The 21,679-nt window shown below is 36.3% G+C and overlaps 1 protein-coding gene across 2 annotated transcripts in view; it reads right to left on the minus strand.

The window, feature by feature from the left end:
- Nucleotides 1–21,679, minus strand: part of ZNF704 (zinc finger protein 704) — a 231,783-nt gene that overhangs the window by 170,668 nt on the left and 39,436 nt on the right. For both annotated transcript variants that reach the window (XM_034668237.1, XM_019807632.2), the window contains exon 2: nucleotides 13,921–14,162. In XM_034668237.1, coding sequence (XP_034524128.1) covers nucleotides 13,921–14,141 — 221 coding nt within the window. In that variant the 5' untranslated portion in view covers nucleotides 14,142–14,162. The remainder of the gene's footprint in view (nucleotides 1–13,920; nucleotides 14,163–21,679) is intronic.

Raw genomic sequence — 21,679 nt, forward strand, 5'->3', positions numbered from 1 at the left:
ATGAGCCTGCTTCTTCCTCTCCCACTCCCCCTGCTTGTGTTCCCTCTCTAGCTGGCTGTCTCTCTCTCTGTTGAATAAATAAATAAATAAAAATTAAAAAAAAAAGGAAAAGAAATGGAGGCTCTAAGTGATAGGATAAACGAAGCAGAAGAGAGAATTAGTGATACGGAAAACTGGAGGATGGAGAATAAAGAAGCTGAGAAAAAGAGAGATAAACAACTGCTGGATCACAACGGGAGAATTCGAGAGATAAGTGATACCATAAAGTGAAACAATATTAAAATAATGGGATCCCAGAAGAAGAGGAAAGAGAGAGGGGGGCAGAAAATAATATTAGAGCATATCATAGCAGAGAACTTCCCTAATCTGGGGAAGGAAACAGTCATCAAAATCTAGAAGGCACAGAGAACCCCCCCTCAAAATCAATAAATTGAGGTGAACATCCCAACATACAATAGTGAAACTTGAAAATGTCAAGAGACAAAGAGAAAATCCTGAAAGCAGCTCAGGACAAGAGGTGGTAACCTACGAGGGTAGAAACATTAGATTGGCAGTAGACCTATCTACAGAGACCTGGCAGGCCAGAAAAGACTGTCATGGTATATTCAGGGTGCTAAATGAGAAAAATATGCAGCCAAGAATACTTTATCCAGCTAGGACGTCATTCAAAATAGAAGGAGTAATAAAAATCTTCCAGGACAAACAGAAATTAAAAGATTTGTGATCACCAAACAAGCCCTACAATATTAAAAGAGATCCTCTAAGCAAAGAGAGAGCCCCAAGATAACACAGACCAGAAAGGAACAGAGACAACAGAGACAGAAACAGTCACTTTACAGATTAATACAATGGCACTAAATTCATATCCTTCAATAATTACTCTGAATGTAAATGAGCCAATTCCCCCAATCAAAACACACAGGTATTAGATGGATAAAAAGTAAGACCCATTGATACACTGTCTGCAAGAGATTGATTTTAGACCTAAAGTCATCTCCAGATTGAAAATGAGGGGGTGGAAAATCATTTATCATGCTAATGGACAACAAAAGAAAGCTGGGGTGGTGATCCTTATATCAGACAAATAAGATTTTATTTTTTTTATTTTTTATTTTTTAAAAAGATTTTATTTATTTATTTGACAGAGAGACAGCCAGCAAGAGAGGGAACACAAGCAGGGGGAGTGGGAGAGAAAGAAGCAGGCTCCCAGAGAAGCAGGGAGTCCAATGTGGGACTTGACCCCAGGACTCTGAGATCATGCCCTGAGCCGAAGGCAGATGCTTAACGACTGAGCCACACAGGCGCCCAAGACAAAGAAGATTTTAAACCAAAAACTGTAATAAGATATGAGGAAGGACACTATATATCATAATTAAAGGGTCTATCCAACAAGAAGATGTAACAGTTGTAAATATTTATGCCCCTAACAAGGGAGCAGCCAATTATATAAGCTTATTCATAACAAAATTAAGGAAACACATTGTAATAATACAATAATAGTAGGGGAATTTAACATCCCCATCACTGCAATGGACAGATCATCTAAGCAGAAGATCAACAGGGAAATAAGGGCTGTGAATGACACACTGGACAAGATGGACTTCACAGATATATTCAGAACATTCCAACCTAAAGCAGCAGAACACACATTCTTCTCCAGTGCACATGGAACATTCTCCAGAATAGATCACATCCTGGGTCACAAATCAGGTCTCAACAAGTACCAAAAGATTGGGATCATTCTCTGCATATTTTCAGACAACAGTGCTTTGAAACTGGAACTCAATCACAAGACGAAATTTGGAAAGAACTCAAATACATGGAGGCTAAAGAGCATCCTACTAAAGAATGAATGGGTCAACCAGGAAATTAAAGAAGAATTTTAAAAATTCAAGGAAACAAATGAAAATGAAAACACAACTGTTCAAAACCTTTGGGATGCAGCAAAGGCGATCCTAAGAGGGAAATATATAGCACTACAAGCCTTTCTCAAGAAACAAGAAAGGTCTCAAATGCACAACCCAAACTTACACCTAAAGGAGCTGGGGAAAGAACAGCAAATAAAGCCTAAATCCAGCAGGAGAAGGGAAATAATCAAGATTAGAACAGAAATCAATGAACTAGAAACCAAAAGAACAGTAGAACAGATCAACGAAACTAGCAGCTGGTCCTTTGAAAGAATGAATAAGATTGATAAACCCCTGGCCAGACTTATCAAAAAGAAAAGAGAAAGGACCCAAAAAAATAAAATCATGAATGAAAGAGGAGAGATCGCAACCAACACCAAAGAAATACAAAGAAGTATAAGAACATATTATGAGCAACTATATGCCAACAAATTAGGCAATCTGGAAGAAATGGATGCATTTCTAGAAACATATAAACTACCAAAACTGAACCAGGAAGAAATAGAAAACCTGAACAGACCCACAACCGGCAAGGAAATTGAAGCAGTAATCAAAAATCTCCCAACAAACAAGGCCTCAGTACTGGAAGGCTTCCCAAGGGACTTCTACCAAACATTTTAAAGAACAAATAATACCTATTCTTCTGAAGCTGTTTCAAAAAAATAGAAATAGAAGGACAATTTTCAAACTCTTTTATGAGGCCAGCATTACCTTGATCCCAAAACCAGACAACAACCCCACCAAAAAGGAGAATTATAGGCCAATGTCCCTGATGAACATGGATACAAAAATTCTTACCAAAATAATAGTCAATAGGATCCAAGATACATTAAAAGGATTATTCACCATAACCAAGTGGGATTTATTCCTGGGCTGCAAGGGTGGTTCAATATCTGCAAATTGGGGGTGCCTGGGTGGCACAGCAGTTAAGCGTCTGCCTTCGGCTCAGGGCGTGATCCCGGCGTTATGGGATCGAGCCCCACGTCAGGCTCTTCCGCTATGAGCCTGCTTCTTCCTCTCCCACTCCCCCTGCTTGTGTTCCCTCTCTCGCTGGCTGTCTCTATCTCTGTTGAATAAATAAATAAAATCTAAAAAAAAATCTGCAAATTGATCAGTGTGATACACTACATAAATAAAAGGACAAGAACTATATGATCTTCTCAATAGATGCAGAAAAAGCATTTGACAAAGTACGGCATCCTTTCTTGATTAAAACTCTTCACAGTGTAGGTATGGAGGGAACATACCTCAATATTATAAAAAGCCATGAAAAGACCACAGCAAATATCATTCTCAACGGGGAAAAACAGAGTTTTTCCCCTAAGATCAGGAACATAGCAGCGATGTCCACTATCACCATTGCTGTTCAACATAGTACTAGAAGTCCTAGCCTCAGCAATCAGACAACAAAAGAAATAAAAGGCATGTGAATTGGCTCGCTCTTTCCAGATGACATGATACTCTATGTGGAAAACCCAAAAGACTGCACCTCATAATTGCTAGAACTCATACAGGAATTCAGCAATGTGGCAGGATATAAAATCAATGCACAGAAATCAGTTGTATTCCTAAGCATTAACAATGAGACAGAAGAAAGAGAAATAAGGAGTTGAACCCATTTACAATTACACCCAAAACCATAAGATACCTAGGAATAAACCTAACCAAAGAGGCAAAGGATCTGTACTCAGAAAACTATAGAACGCTCATGAAAGAAATTGAGGAAGACGCAAAGAAATGAAAAAACCTTCTATGCTCATGGATTGGAAGAACAAATATTGTTAAAATGTCTATGCTACCTAGAGCAAATTACACATTCAGTGCAATCCCTATCAAGATACCATCAACTTTTTTCACAGAGCTGGAACGAATAATTCTAAAATTTGTATGAAACAAGAAAAGACGCCAAATAGCCAAAGTAGTGTTGAAAAAGAAAACCAAAGCTAGAGGCATCACAATTCCAGACTTCAAGCTCTATTACAAAGCTGTAATCATTAAGACAGTATGGTACTGGCACAAAAATAGACACATACGTCAGTAGAACAGAATAGAGAACCCAGAAATTGACCCCCAATGGTATGGTCAACTAATCTTCGACAAAGCAGGAAAGAATATCCAATGGAAAAAAGACAGTCTCTTCAACAAATGGTGTTAGGAAAACTGGACAGCCACATGCAGAAGAATGAAACTAGACCATTTCCTTACATTATATCCAAAAATAGACTCAAAATGGATGAAAGACCTAAATGTGAGACAGAAATCCATCAAAATCCTTGAGAAGAACACAGGCAGCAACATCTGTGACCTCGGTCGCAGCAACTTCTTGCTAGACACGTCTCCAAAGACAAGGGAAACAAAAGCAAAAATGAACTAGTGGGACTTCAACAAGATAAAAAGCTTTTGCACAACAAAGGAAACAGTTGACAAAACCAAAAGACAACTGACAGAATGGGAGAAGATATTTGCAAATGACATATCAGATAAAGGGTTAGTATCCAAAATCTATAAAGAACTTATCAAACTCAACACCCAAAGAACAAATAATCCAATCAAAAAATGGACAGAAGACATGAACAGACATTTCTCCAAAGAAGACATACAAATGGCCAACAGACACATGAAAAAATGCTCAACATCACTCAGCATCAGGGAAATACGAATCAAAACCACAATGCAATACCACCTCACACCAGTCAGAATGGCTAAAATTAACAAGTCAGGAAATGACAGATGTTGGCAAGGATTCAGAGAAAGGGGAACCCTCCTATACTGTTGGTGGGAATGCAGGCTGGTGCAGCCACTCTGGAAAACAGTAAGGAGGTTACTCAAAAAGTTGAAAATAGAGCTACCCTATTACCCAGCAATTGCACTACTGGGTATTTGCCCCAAAGATATAAATGTAGTGATCCGAAGGGGCACCTGCACCCCAATATTTATAGCAGCAATGTCCACAATAGCCAAACTAGGAAAAGAGCTGAGATGTCCATCGACAGATGAATGGATAAAGAAGATGCAGTATATATATATGACGGAATATCACGCAGATATCAGAAAAATGAAATCTTGCCATTTGCAATGGCGTGGTTGGAACTAGAGGGTATTATGCTAAGTGAAATAAGTCAATCAGAGAAAGATAATTATCATATGATCTCACTGATACATAGAATTTAATAAACAAAACAGAGGATCATAGGGGAAGAGAGGAAAAAATAAAACAAGATGAAACCAGAGACAGAGACAAACCATAAGAGACTTTTAATCATAGGAAACAAACCGAGGGTTGCTGGAGGGGAGGGGGGCTTAGGGATGGGGTAACTGAGTGATGGAGGGCATGTGATGTAATGAGCGCTGGGTATTATATAAGACTGATGAATCACAGGCCTGTATTTCTGAAACCAATAATACATTATATGTTAATTAATTGAATTTAAATTTAAAATGGTTAAAAAAGAAACATTTCATAATATTAAAGAGGTCAATTCATAAAGAATACACACCAATTCTAAAATTCATAAAACAAATTCTGATAAACTGAAACGGTAAAGAAGTTTACAAAATCAGTAAAGAGGTAGACAAAAAAATAACATACAGAACCAGTAGTCACAAGTAGAAAAAAAAAACAAGAAGTATTTAGAATTTTTGAATAACATTATGAAAGAGGGAAAGCAGTAAAGCGTGGTTTAAAAAAGAAGAAATTAAGAAATTCTAAACGTGTCAGTTTAATTATATGAATGCAATGAGTTGAATACCTTATTTCAAGAATATGTTATATATTTCTGTTTTCTGGATTGTTTTCTCAATATTAACAATAAGAAGAAAATGTATTATGCTTCTTACTTTTAACAATAAAAGCAAATTCTATTCATCTAATTTTAAGAAGGAAGAATCAAACAAAATTGGGAGGTACACATAAAGAAGTGCTTAGAAGGAGTTATTGGCTGGGTGGCTCAGTTGGTTAAGTGTCTGCCTTCGGCTCAGGTCATGATCCCAGTGTCCTGGGATTGAGTCCTGCAGGTCTGGGGATCGAATCCTGCATTGGGCTCCTTGCTCAGCAGGGAGCCTACTTCGCCCTCTGCATGCCACTACCCCTGCTTGTGCTTTCTCTCTCTCTCTCTTCCTCTGACAAATAAATAAATAAAAATCTTTAAAATAAAAAAGGAGTTATTATTGCTAAAAATAGAAAAGTATTAAATGCTAATAATAGAAAAGTAGAAAGATCTATAATTAATGATGAAAATTCTACTTAAGAAGCTAACGAAACAGGTGATTTGAAAGTCAGAATAAGCAGAAAGAAGAAAATAACAAAGATGAAAGAAGAAATCAATGAAATAGAAAATGGGCAAACAATAGAGATAATCAATATACACAAAGGTTGCTCTTTGAGAAGAGCCATAAAATTGATAAACTGCTAGTAAGATTGGTTCAATAAAGGAAGACAATACACTGACCAATATCAGAAATGAGAGACGGAACATTACTACAGAATCTAGATATTAGAAAAAATGAGGCAATATTATGAACAACTATATGTTAATAAATTTGACATCTAACATGATGGATAAATTTATTGAAGATACAGATTACAAAACTGACTCAAAAAGAAACATAAAATCTAAACAGCATTATATCAATTTTAAAAACTGAATCTGTAATTAAAAACACTTCCATAAAGAAAACTCCAGGTCAAGACGGCTTCACTGGTGGACCTATCCTCTAAGGCAAAGTAATACTAGACCCAAAACAAACCTAGAAAAAAGAGAGGAGGAGGGAACACTGCCTAATACATTTTATGAGCCTCTCATTAAACTTACTTTAAAACCAGACAAAGAGATCCAAGTAAATAAAGTGACAGATCAATGGATGGAATTGAATGAATCTTAACAGAATTCTACCAAAAATGGATCCTTCAGTATGTAAGGGGGTGGTACAAAGTTCACTCAATGGTCAAAGACCAATCAATGCAATTCAATATATTAAGGAGGGCACGTGTTGTGATGAGCACTGGGTGTTATATGCAACTAATGAATCGTTGAACACTACATCAAAACTAATGATGTACTATATACCTGCTAATTGAACATAATAAAAATAAATAAGTAAATAAATTTATTTGACATAAATTAATTTTTAAAAGTATGCTCATGTAAATAGATGCAAAAATTTTTGTTACTATATTCAACCTCTATCGAAGAGGAAAACTCAGCAAATTAAGAAGAGTAGTTTCTTACTTTCATAAAAAATTTAAGCATACTGACAATACTACATGTTGGTGAATGCATAAAGCCACTGCAGCTCTCATACATTACTGGTGGAACTGTAAAATGGTACAAGTGCTTTGAAAAAGTTTGGCAGTTTCTTAAAAAGTTTAATATACAATGGCCATATGACCCATTAATTCAATGCTTGGGTATTTAAAAATGAAAACATATCCCACACAAAAGCAGACCTGGCTATTCATAGCAGCTTTATTCCTAATAACCCTAAATTGGACACAATCCAAATGCCCATCAGAGGTGAATGGATAATCAGATTATCATATATTCACACAATGGAATACTCTTTGGCAATAAAAAGTAACACACGACTGACAAATGCAAAAGAAAAATATAGTAAATCTTTTAAAAAATCAGTGAATGAAGATTCCTGAAAATACATTGTGTATAATTCCATTTACATGAATTCCAGAAAAGAAAAAACTAATCCACAGAATACTGGCTACCTAGTGCTGAAGGTCAGAGGATAGGTTGACTGGGAAGGGGCACAATGAAACTTTTTTGGGGGGGATGAACATTTTCCGTATCTTGATTATGGCATTAATCACATGCATACATGAATTTGTTACAACTCATTAAAGTGTATATTTAAAGTGGTTGCATTTTCCTACATGAACTATACCTCAATAAAATTGATTTAGAGACAAACTGAACAAATATCCACAAATCGAATAGTTATAGGAAAAGCAAAATTCTACCTAACAGTTTATTAGATGAGGTAAGTTACTGTAAGTTACTGTTCTAATGAAAATGCTATTATGAAAAGATTAAGGGTTTCCTTTATAATAAGAAATAATAGAAAATGCAATGATCGTGTCTCTGTCTGAGGGGCATAGATAACTAAAAATGTTATTAAGTATAAGTCTTAATTAATGAACATGAATGATTATTCTATTCAAAGTAAATTTATAAGGCAAGACATAGATGTATTCATCAGCACTAGCAGCCTATGTTAATTTTCCTAGAGCAGCTGTAACAAATCACCACAAACTGGGTGGCTTAAAACAACAGAATTTTATTGTCTCACAATTTTGGAGGCTAGAAGATGAAATCAAGATGTCAGGGAGTCATATTTTCTTGGTCCTTTTGTGCTGCTATAACAAGTACCATAGACCAGGTAGTTTACAAACAACAGAAATTTATTTCTCACTGTTCTGGGGCCTGGGAGTCTGAGATCAGGGGGCCACATGATTGGCTGAGGGCTGTCTTCCGGGCTGCATACTTCTTGTATGCTCACTGGGTCGAAGAGGCAAGAGAGCTCTCTGAGCCTCCTTTACCAGGGCACTGATCCCATCCATGATGGCCCCACCCTCATGACCTAATCAGCAGGCAAAGTCCTTACCTCTAATACCATCACTTTGGGGATTAGGTTTCAACAAACGAACTTGGGAGGGGACACATTCAGACCACAGCACTTTCTCTAAGGTTCTAGGGGGGAGAATCTATCCATGCCTTTTTCTTATCTTTTGGTATTTCTGCTAATCCCTGGTGTCCTCTGGTCTGTAGACAAATCATTCCAATCTCTGCTTCCACTGGCATTCTCCCTGTGTGTCTTTTGTCTCCTCTCCTTTTTTCTTCTATGGATACCAGTCTTACTGGTTTACAGCCCACCCTAAAGACCTCATCTTAATTTGATTATATCTGCAAAGAACTTTTATCCAAATAAGGCCTCATTCACAGGTACTGGAGGATTAGGACTTTGTGATAACTTTTGGGGGACACGATTCAATCCATGTGTGCTCCAGATATCTGGCACACACAGACCAAAAATCTTTATTTCTATTACCATCGGTTATACTCTCTCACAATTTACAGCTCTTACAATTTCTCAGTTCTGACGTGAGTGTCCAGTACTTGTTTCTCCTTGTTTCTCTTTTGGTACATATCTACATCGTTTACTATAAAATCAGCATATTTTATAAAACTCTTAACCTTATTTTATTTTTTTAAAGATTTTATTTATTTATGTGTCAGAGACAGAGGGAGAGCGCACAAGCAGGGGGAGCTGCAGGCAGAGGGAGAAGGAGACTCCATGCTAGTAGGGAGCCCGATGCGGGACTCAATCCCAGGACCCTGAGATCATGACCTGAGCCAAAGGCGGACGCTTAACCGGTTGAGCCACGAAATAGTTTACTTCGAAAGCAGCAGGTTTCAATTAATATATGCCAGAAAGTACTACACACAATCTTTAAAACATATAGGAATGTGAGAGCAGACTTCATGAACCGTATAAGGGAGTTAGCCCAGTGGTAACCCCAGCAACTCTCCACAACAGGCAGAACTAATGTTGGTGGAAGTTTCTCCTCCAATATGGGCTCCCCTGAGTCCTTCATGTTCTCTTTTCTGAGACTCCCAGATTTTACTACCATGCCTAGTTACCCTCTGGGTCAGTTCAAACACTCACACAAAATCTTTTTGGACTGTGAAAGAATTTGGTGTTAGCAACTACATTCAAGCAAGCCAATTCACCAGAAGTCTCATGTTAGTCCAACAGTTTGGCAAACATTCCAAGAACGGAAAAATTCCTTTCAACTTCATTTATGCCTCACATCCTTGGCTAATTTGTAAATTCCCTATTCTGGATTTCAACTCTTTCTTTCTTTCTCCCCAGATTTCCACCACTAATCAGGGCATGATTCATTTATTATCTGGGGCCTAGGTTCATTATATTTTTCGAATCAGGCTAAAATCACTGTCTTGGCTAATGAGTCACTGAGCTCTGCCCACAAAAAAACCTTTGACTGGCATTTGTCTTACTTACTGACCTTTGGCCTCTTACTCATTTCTTGAGCCAAACTACAGCATTGGAATTTCTTTCTGGATGGACTCTTCAAGAGCTCACACTCCTGTCTCTGTATACTCTTAAAGTTCATTTTTCTCAACTCTCCATAGAGATCAAGACTGCTAGTATTTTTCCCTAGAGATTAAAAAATACTTAAGATGACATATTTACAATTAGTAACTCTTCATTCTCCATTCACAATCTCTTTTGGAGGGGGTGTTGTCTTTTATAACCAGGCATTACTAAGTGAATAAGTGATGAAAACTTCAGAGAGAGAGGCATCGTTTAGAGAGTGTTGCCCCCACCATTCACACTGACACTCCTGGTAACCCCCAACCCCAAACTATTGCTCCCCAATAATCCTTCAGGTTGCAAAGAAGTTTTTTCCTGTTAATGATAGATCTTTAGTTCCAAAGAAACACTGCTCATTCACGTGCTCTCTCACACACTCTTGCTCTTTCTGCTTAGTTTTCTCTACTGAAGAACTTGGAACACTCTTAGTACCCCAACTCTATAATGCACTCACCTCCATCCCTAGGACTCCCCCAAAAGAAAAGACTGTTCCTTCCTAAAATTGGTCAAGCAATATCCCACAGGTAAGTGGACTCCATTGCATTTATATAATTCGGGACTGCTGATGGCCTTGCAAGTCAGTCTGGGACACTTCCACCCAACCTTCCCTGGCTCTCTCCCTCACTGGGCTCAGACCTGCACCACAGGCTCCCTGGCATCTCCCTCCTTCCTGCCCCTTGCCCCACCCCTTTTCTCCCACAGGTAACTGTTCCAATAAAACCCGTGCATTTAATCCTGCCTTGGCATTTACCCAGACTAACACATCAAGATTAATAACTTATTTCAATTTATATTTCTCTGAAACTAGCAACTTTTAAATGGGTCCTCAGAAAATGGGTAATCAAACAGGGATTTTGTAAAGTAGACCTCAGATACAGAGTTCCTTTTTCTCCCATTCATCCCCACCTTGAAAAAGAGACTAACAAAAAAATTAGGCTTTTGAATAGTTGTATCAAATTAACACCTTTCCTAATATTGAGAGATTCTTCTTTATGTACAAATTCATCCAGTTTTAATAAGAAGGGAGCAAGTTAGGAACTGTTACTTGAAATTAGCTACTTAGGTGTCTGTTTCTATGATTCAGCTGTAAGCTCCTAGAGGATTGGCATCCCATTTCATTCATTTTTTTACTGAGTACTGGGTTCGTAGCAGGTACTCAATAAATAATCTACTAGATGGAAGTAGGAAATGCTCAATTACGGTGAAGAATGAAGATGGGGAAGGTAGTTCCTAGACCCTTTGAGGGATATAAAAAAACATAAAATGTATCTATTATCTTCATTATATAAACCATAGAAAATGAATTTCAAGTTCCATTTTACAAAATATAGAAAGCAAACATCAACAAAAATATTAGCTATACTTGGAATAAGCAAAAGAAAGTGAGAAAGATTATAAAGAACTTATTTTAAACTGTTGAGAAACTTTGTAACAATGATTCTTTATTGGTCAAAAACAGTTATCCTGCCCTTCTAAGAACTGTCCAATACATAACATCTGGATTTAGGAGAATAAGTTGCAATAATCATGTGGTTAGAGCCATAGACTATATATATATATACACATATGCATATGTTTACTATATATAAGATATAGATTTCCTCCTACCAGTAAACTTCAGTACTCAAACTTCATTATTTATACACTGCCGACAGACAGAATTCTATTTCTCCTTTATAAACAAAAAGAAAAGTCCTGTATCTTCTTACCACTTCAGGTAAAGGAGTTTCTTAATAAAATATTGATCCATCTAGATGATAGTGGAAAGTTGACATTTACAAAATAATTCCATGACAGTAAATGGAAATAGAACCAAAAGAATTCAGTTAGATAATTAGACCCCACAATTTTTTATTCTTTCATTGTCATTAAGAAGAAGAGCAATTTATTTCACCAACTGTTGGCATTTTTGTGATGATTAAATTCTTACTACAGCAATGAAAACAAGTGTATCAGTGGAAATCTCAAACAATGAAGTTTTAACTAGTATTTCCCATAACAGATGAATACGTCTAAATTATACCTTGTCATTGGGGAATTTTTGCTGTACATTAATGGATTTAAAATCTAAGTAACTCCCCTATACTGTTTAAGAACACTACAATAATACTGGCTTGACTCATAACTGTTAAGTACACTTAGTGAACTGGAGAAAGTGGAAAAACATATTGCACATACCAGAGGCAGAAGAGGCAGAAAACATTTTTTTTCCTTTCCTTTTTATTATTTTCCCCAGAACCTTTTGCAAGTGGGATGAAATTAAAGAAGAAAGATATATCTAAAACAATCTATGGTAATTTAAAATGATTAATTCCAGGTCTTTTAACATATAAAACACTCTAGTGGAAATTTTAGGTAGAGTAAATCCTGTCGAACTGCAAGTTGTCACAAAAGTATCTGACATCAGGAAGTCTAATTTTTGCACTACAAGCTTAGGAAGAAAATAAAACCATAGCTCTTCACATTTCAAATTAACATGTCACTTTTCCTATGAGTCAACCAAATAACAGATACGAATTGAAGTACCTACCAGTTTTAGGGCATGATAAAACATTTCATGATGAGCCCCTAGTTAAAGGAACTAATCCTAAAGAATTTAACATGTGCTTTATATGAAAAAATTAGAAAAGCAAATAATTCTAAGTAGTTAAACGGAAGTAATGAAAAATGAAAATTTTCAACTGAAGTTTAAGGAAAACAAAGAGACCTGTAATTTTAGAAAATATGACAAATTTGGTAGCAGAATAGAAAAATATGTAATTTTCTAGAAGAGATATTTTTGATTTAATATAGAAAGCAATGAAATTCTAATTATAAAAAGTGAATAGGTAGAAAAGAAACATTTATCCCTTTTCCAAAGATACTACTTTCCTAGTTAAGCTGTCTGAAACCATTCAAACGAATAGAGGACATCTCAAAAAATTGCTCACGAAATTTCATTATAAATAGCTTTTGGTAACAAAATATGGTATACATATTAAAAATAAGCAAGCTTTCATGTTATAGCATTTTCTTTCTTTTCTTCATCCAACAAATATTTATGGAGCCCCTAGCACATAATTAAGCATTATTCTAGTGCTACAGATACAGCATGAACAAAATGGACTAAAATCCTAGCCAACATGGAACTTATTTTCTAAGTGAAATAAACGACAAGCAAGAAAATAAGTAAAAGATCTAGCATGTTCCATTCTACTACTATTCCATTGTCATTCTGCCCTAATATTGTCCTTTGATTTAATGCTACTGGATGTAGTTTAAGTAAAATTATAATGTGATAAAAGCCTTTTGATATTTCCATAAACCCTCTTGGCCCAGTTCTAAGGTAGATCTGTCTTTAAAGGATTACCATGATATAAACCAGGGATCACCAAACTTTTTCTGTAATGAGTCACATATAAATATTTTAGGCTTTGCAGGCCATCTAGGATGTATGTCACGTGTTCTTCATTTTTTTTTTAACCCTTTAAAAATGTAAAACCACTCTTATCTCACAGGCTATACAAAAACATACCAGGGGCTGAATCTGGCCTCCAACCTCTGCCCAAAATCTGAGTATCTGAGTATCCCTACTTTGAAGTGGCTAGCCTCAGTACTACATTTCCTGGTTTCTTTTACGTTTATTCTTCTGCTCTTTATTATTCATTTTCCAAAATTTAATAAAACATTCTTTTCTAGAGCTACAATACTTCCAACCAGAGCAGCCTCAGAGTCAGTTCCAAAGAGCCAGGCTACCTGCTCTATTTCACACAAGCAACAGAAAAATGTTCTTGGCAGAAAACCCTTCCTAAGTCTATATGCTTTAGAGAGATATGGTGATGGAGATTGTAGACGCTCTCCAATGACTTCCTACGGCAGTCACAGAGAAAGTCTAATGTTCCCTTACCTTGCTGGAGGAACATCGATATTGGAAGAAACAACTTTTCGTTTTTGCTCAAGGAGACAGATGGAGCGAGTGTTTTCTTTTTCATGGTCGAGGGCTCGGTTGGCTTTTTTGGTGTCTGCTGTTTTCACATCTTCCTCCATGGCCAAGGGAAACAAGTGTTGATGAGACATTTTTTTACTAGAGTCACGTTTTAAGTCCTCTGGTTGAAATGTGAAGGTCATTTCCCGCTTAACGCTCCCCACCTGTGAAACGAAACATAACAATTCTTACTCGCCCAGAACCTCAGCTTTGCATGACTATATGCAGATGACCCTAGAAAGGACCACAGATTGGAGACCTCCCTGTTCATGCTGAAGATTTTACAGTTTAAATGAGAAAAATATAACACAAAAATAAAATGGCTGATGTTACGAAGTAACAGACATTTGATGCATCGTCTGTCGTGATGCAAACAAAGCAGCGTCACAAACATAAAAGGAAACTTTCAGGCGTACGAACTGTGAAGACTGGACAGCATAATGCTCCTAAAACAAATCTGAATATGTAATACATCGCTGGTTTCTCTTCCACAACTGAGATACTTAAGTAAATAAATTCTTAAATATTTCACACTAATTATGTTGAATAGAAGAGTGCTATAAACATAAAATGAGCCTTATCTTTGACTATAAATAATGATCTTAACCATACTCTCTCGTTCATGAAGAACTGTCTTTTATCTTTTATCTATAGCAGTTAAGATCTTAATGAAAACCCTTATTAGTAGGATGATAGAAAAAGTCATTAATTTTTCTTACCATTTTTGACTAAATGCAACAATGCTCCAGTTTAAGAAAACTATAAAAGTAAGCCTCAGGACATGGACTCTGGTTATTTCAGAATTTGTGATGACTAAAAACAAAGACTGAAGTTAGAGATTTTTGTAAAGGTGGTTGGTATTGTGATGTTTGGAGTGAACTTGTTAAAGTCATGAATGTACAAAGAAGAGCCAGAGGGGACGCCTGGGGGGCTCAGTCGGTTAAGTGTCTGCCTTCAGCTCAGGTCATGATCTCAGGGTCCTGGGATGCCCAGGTTTGGGCTCCCTGCTTAGCAGGGATCTTGCTCCCCCCTCATCCTCTCCCTCTGCCCCTACCATGCTCGTGCTCTCTCCTATCTCACACTCTCCCTCTAAAATAAACAAACAAAATCTTTGAAAAAAGAAGAGTGAAAAAGAAAAGTGATCAGTACTCCACTGCTAAGTGGCCTGTGTTTCAAAATATGCACATCTGTAAGGCATGCCATAGGTCCATTCAACAGTTCATCCTTTTCGTGGACTTAGTTTGTAAAATCAATAAATTTTCACTTACCCACTTAAATAGAGGATATGCTTGTTTCTTTCGTTTTAATTTTAGGGAGGAGGAGAAGCTCAAAAAACTTGATCAAATAGATTAGAATTATAGAAACTAAAGCCACAAACATAAGGCATTTTCAGAATAAAAAGAGAATATGTATGTTCAATAATGGCAGACTGAAAGCGTATGATATTAAAGACCAGAAATTTTCAGACTAAAGGGCAACTCTGAGGTATGCACGTTAGAGTCACAGGACCCACACACATATGAGAATTTCCAGAACCCAGGGATGAACATGTGCCTTGGAATCCAGTTGGCTGGCATGTATCTTTCATATGAACACTGAGCTCTCTTCTCTCCCTGGCCTATACTTGTCAGGGCAAAATGATCTTCTTCCCATGGGGTTCCTGTCAGACCTAGCCCCAGGAAAATGGTCAGCCACTTTCGGTCTTCTTGCAACTCATTAAAAAGTTACCATTATTTCTTAAAATGAGTGCTTTTTGACATCAGTACACAATAGATAAATAATAAAAAATATTTCAAACTTCAAAAAATGCAATGAATGTTCAATAAAAATGTAGCTTAGAAAATCAACAAATGTAATTACTAATATTTCAAATATCCAGCACTAGTCACTTTCTATGTAACTTTTTCTGCCTGGAGGTAGGAGAGGGAGGTGCTTTTTCACTTCATAGCACATCATTCCAAACCTATGTTACAACAGGGATACACTAAACACCAGGCATAGAAGATGAAAACAAAACCCTGGTTTTGACGATTATAAATAGTTTCCCCCCCAAGTGTCAAGTGTTACATTAATTAAATATTTAAGTAGTCATTAGTATTAAGTTGTAGCAATAATTGACATCTATACCTCCCTTGGGGCTGACTGTACTGGGTAAATGAATTTAATCCAAAGACAGGGTTAGTGGAGAACGTTATAGGAAGCTCAGCTTTTAGTTTCAAAATTTTAGGGGAAAAAATTCAGCATTCTAAAGCAAATTAATGCAAATAGAATAAATTTCCTATAGAAATTATGTTATAATTATATGTCACTCTGTTAGCCAAGACTTCATAAAAATATAGTAATATTCAACAACGTAAGCTGTAAGTCTTCCATAATGCATCCTAAACAAAAAATTAATCGCTCAATTGTAATCAGGGAATTTTAGCAATGTAATGGATTTCAAAGACTATTTAGCCCAAACTCCTTATATTAAAAGTGGAATTAAGAGGAGTAGAAATGGACCAAAGAGGACTAAAAAATATAGCGATAAGTAAGAGATTTTAGATACTTTGAGTCATGGATTCCACTGTTGTAAAACTGGTGGAAGAAGTGGGTGACAGGTGTAGATCTCCATTATATTACTAAGCTTTAAAGTTTACATATAGAGATTACATGTTCTTTTTAATACTCTTTTATCCGTATCAGATATTTACATTTAAAAGTTTTTTTTAAAAGAAGAGTTCACAGGAAAGTAGAGAGTGGGGAGAGTGCATGAAGTCAAATCTTGAGAAGCTGGGCTCTGAAATGGCTCAGAGGGATAGGATGGTGGCTGGAGAGGATGCTGGACAAGGGAAAATGTTCTAAGATGAAAGGTAATAGAGCATGTTTGAATGCTGAGTCAGAATGGAAAGAAAGGGATGAATCAGGTTAGCAGTAGCAGAAGGGATAGGACTAGTGTCTAGTTGTCGCACCTCTAGCAGATTACCAGAAGAACACAACAAAAGGAACATATGAACCCTGATTAAATTTGAACCCCTATTAGATTAGCAGAACAAAGCACCTAAAGGAAGGTATGGTTCCATTTATATGAGATTTCCAGAAAAGGCAAATCTATAAAGACAAAAAACAGATTAATGATTGCCTGGGGCTGGGGTTGGGAGTAAGAAACTGACAGTAAATGCATGCCAGAGAACTTTCTGTGGTGGGGGAAATGTTCTAGAACTAGACTGTAATGATATTTGTATAATGCTTTAATTTTATTAAAAACCATTGAACTGTATTCTTAAAATGAGATGCATATTATGGTATATAGATTATACCTCAACAGTACAGCTAATTAAAAAAAAAAAAAAGAACTAAGCCGGGAGTAACTGGTGTGGAAAGAATAGTCACAAGAACCTTGAGACCAGAAATTGGGAAACTGTACTTATAAAGAGGTTCCATAAAGTCTATGAGTCTTTTTCTTTTCTTCTTTTTTTTTGAAACACAAGTGACATGGCAAGCTAGGCCACTGCAAGCAATTGTATGGTTATATCCTGCATACTGGTAAGATGGGGCTCGATCCTGTTCCAACTCAAGCCATATCCCCTGGTTTTGTCACCCAATGAAAAGGGACACTTTTCTCATTCTTCCACCTGGAGAGGAATTTTTGTACATCTGTCCAAAGAGGGCACTCTTGTTTATTTTTTCCCCAATTTGCACAATGCCCTGGTGACAAAAGGAAAAGTCTTCTGATGATCTACATGGCCTGGGCCAAGTTAGCTTCCTTCCTGGAAGCGGATATCAATTATTATGTGACTCCTATGAGCCAGGTAGTGCTGATGATAGAAATGTTGAGGGTCTCAGAAGAAGCACTCGATGCTACAGCTCATAAGGAGGCAAAGGGTTCAACACGGAAGACAGCCAGAAAAGAAACAAACACAATCTAGAAGCCCCAGTGACGGATAATGAAGAAAAACAGCAAGACCACTGACTAGGAATTTCTAGGAGGACATACAAGGCTAAGGTTTAGGAATAATCTTAGTCTAGATTAAGAGAAAATAAAGTGTCTCCTGCCCAGGAAAGGATTCATCTGACTACCCCACACTAAGACTGGACGTCAGAAGCAAGTAGTATTTGACTTTGGCTGTCACATCTCATGATGGACGCTGACAAATTGGAACAAACACAACAGAATGATCAGCATGGCAAAGCGTCTTAGCAGGAGGAATTGGGAATATGTTGTCTAGAAAATAGAAAGGTTATGCCCCACACATTTGCTCTTAGATGAATGGAGAGCTCTCTTGAAGAAAAGGAATCTGAGTTCTGTATTTCTCTAGAAACGGAGTCAATGGCATCCACTTCTGCTTCTAGCTAACCCCCTTCTGACCGTACAGTTTACTTGCTCTTCGTCTTTTCTTCTTTTTACTCTTGTGCCACATTGTAAATGAAATATTGTGTATCTATAAGAAATATTACTTTTTACTTAACTGTGTTTTCATGGAGTCATAAACTGTGAAGTAGATAGGTTCTCAGAAGCTACCTCATCTCACTTAAACATTTTACTTTTCACTGTTTCTGTAGAGTTTAAATGTACTTTTCATTTTTAAAAGTATTACAAAATATATGCTTGTTATTAAATTTTCAATAAAAATGTGTATAAAATAAAATGGGGAAAAGCTTTCTATTCCTCCCCATCCTTTTCCCAGCCCTGCCCAGTCAGGTCCAACCTTGAGAGAGAACAGCTTTTAACAATTTACTGCAACACTTCCAATTACTTGAAATGCATTAAATACCTATCAACGTATACATACTGTTTGGAGCATCTATACATGAATGTGATTATACTACATGTATTATTCTGCAACTTATTTTCTCATTTCACAATAAATCATGTTAGTAATAAATAGATCTATTAATTTTTTAAAACACTGAAAACTGTAACAGTTCATGAGATTAGATTTTTTTTTAATGCTCTTTTCTTGACTGACACTGAGGTTCTTTTCAATTTTTCATTATTAAAAATAATTCTACAATGAGCATCCTTGTGTATGTATGCATATAGCTTTATGCATTTGTGCAAGCTTTTTTCTGCAGGAAAAATTCCTGGAGGTTGGAATTTTTGAGTCAAACAACCAAAATGTTCTTCATTGGGGAACAAAGTCTGGAACACCCACACGATGGACATACCATTAAGTCACCAAAGGAAGGTCATGAGAATATATCCATGCTCTATTAAGAGGGAAACATTTATCCATGATCTATTAAGAGAAACAGGCAAGTTGCAGACTAATATGTTAGGCATGATTGCACTGCATTTAAAAAACAGAGTAGTTTGTTAAAAAGCTATACACCTTAGGGAACAGAAGACTGAGTGGGCCAAGAGGGCATTTTGACTTCTTTTCTTATATAATTAAAAATACCTATGGATGGGCACGCACACAGACGCACGCACACAATTTTTAGGTGGTGAGATTATGGAAGAGTTTTATGTATTTAAGGTTTTCAAATTTAAAAAAATTAACATAAAGACAATTTAAAAAATAAGATTCACAAAAATTATGAGGAGTAATGCTCCGTGCTAAACGACATATAAGGAAAATGGGACTCTCAACTACTGTTGGAGGGAGCATACATGTTATAGGAGGCCCACCTGGTGGAAGGTAGCAAATTTAAGTGAGCATCCCTTTGTTTTAGCAATTCTACATCTAAGGAAAGAAAAGAGAGGAGCACACAAAGATATTTATCTCAGAACTTTTTTTTTTAACAGAACTATTTATAACATTAAACAAATGCAAATTCCTTAAACACTTATCAATAAATTTGGGGTTAAGTATGCATAAACAAAAGGTATGGTTAAAAACTGAGACGTATCTCTATATTTATTAAAATGGAAAGACATTTAATGTATTAACTGAAAACAAAAGAAATCCAAATAAGTATATGTAATATGATCTCAGGGAAAAGGGATGTGTGCATATAAAGAGGGAGAAAATTCTAAGACGACATTCCAAAATGTTAGGAATGGTTTTCCTTGGGAGCAGATTTATATGCCAATTTTGCTTTCTGTTTTGTTTGCATATAATTTGGTATTTTAAAACCTATGAAGTTATTCTATGATGAAAAAATATACACCATTTTTATATAATTGTTTCTCAAGAATCTGGCATTTATATAGGTAATACTCTTTCTTCCACTAGCTTTCAATTATTAGTATATATGCATATTTTAAAAGGGAAAATGAATTACTTAAAATATTCACTTGCACTATTATTTTCACTGATTATCAGCACCTCTCAATCATATTGTATTACAATAACTACCATTGAATTCCTTCTTTCTACCCAACACAGAAGCCCTTCATGCAGCACATCACAGATACATGCATTATCCAGTGTAATTTTTTGCATAGGAACAAAGCTTCAGTGTTCAATTATATGAGAATACTACCAATTACTGAGTTAACGAACAAATAAAACTTGAATTTTTTATCCCAATGAACCGCTTTTGTTTTCCTGAAAGAAGATAAACAGCATAACTATAAATATGATATACTAGGGAAAATTGCAATATTTTAAACAAGACATTAACAGTATCTATTTAAATCTTGAATTTCTCTAAATGGTGTCCTTTGTAAATTGGATGCCATTTTCTAAGACAGGGACTGAAGCTCATCAGCTTTTCTCAATACAAAAACATCTGGTTTTCACAGGAGGATTCTAACAGCTCATCAGAAAAGAGGATGGCTTCTAACATCAGCCCACTTACTTGATCAATCCTTTCTTCTGTCTACACTCAAGTGCATTCCAGGCCACCTTAATCCTAACACCTTCCCTATGGATTTGCAGTAGTAGGATGCCAAAAAGCATGTGTCAACACTCACTCTTGGAAACTGTCCTTGTTTACTCATCTCAACCCAATAAAATTTGAGGAGTTGGCTCTGGAGATTAACTGGATTTCCAGGAATAATCTGCAGAAAGCCAACCCTTTTGCCTTTTGGGGCTTTCTGCATTGTAAGAAAGTAAAACTGAAATTCTGGAAAAGAGAATGAAATTCATGCCACAGCAAAACCACGCTTGGAGAGCAAGCCTTGGGAAGCAAGTGAGTAGTCTACTTGGCCAAGCAACTCTTTAAGACTTTTCCATTCACCAGGAAACCAGATAGTCACACCTGAAAAACTTTGTAAGAGAATTTTTCCTATTTCAGATTGTGTTTCCCCACATTAGGATTTATTTTTTAAACTTGCTTTCAAGACACATAAATATACATTACATATTTAGTGATTGATGACAACGGCTATATCAACCACAGTGTGAAATATGTAGTCAGACCCAAAGATTCTCAAACATGTCACACAGAAAGCAAGGGTTACATTAATAATAGGAACAACTGATTGTAAATTAATTTAAAATATTACCACTCAGGGTCATGCTCAAAGAAAGATGGGACTCTTGAGTCAACTGTCAAAAAGTATGTCCAGAAATAGTCAACAGAACTCTACTCATCACTTTAGATTCTTCAAATTTCATGCTAGGTACACAGAAAAATAAGTTGCATGGCAAATCTATCCAGTCCTAATGAATAGGTGTAATAGAAACACTTTAAAAACAATTGCTTCCAATTGCTGGGCCCTTGATTATATTATTCCCTTAGCTCTCTGAAACCAATGAAGTGTTTGACTGCTTTATCCTCAAGTATATTGTTTCTCTGTACCAAGACAGTA

This window comes from Ailuropoda melanoleuca, chromosome 9, assembly GCF_002007445.2.
Source record: "Ailuropoda melanoleuca isolate Jingjing chromosome 9, ASM200744v2, whole genome shotgun sequence".
In the NCBI taxonomy this organism is placed as follows: domain Eukaryota; kingdom Metazoa; phylum Chordata; class Mammalia; order Carnivora; family Ursidae; genus Ailuropoda; species Ailuropoda melanoleuca.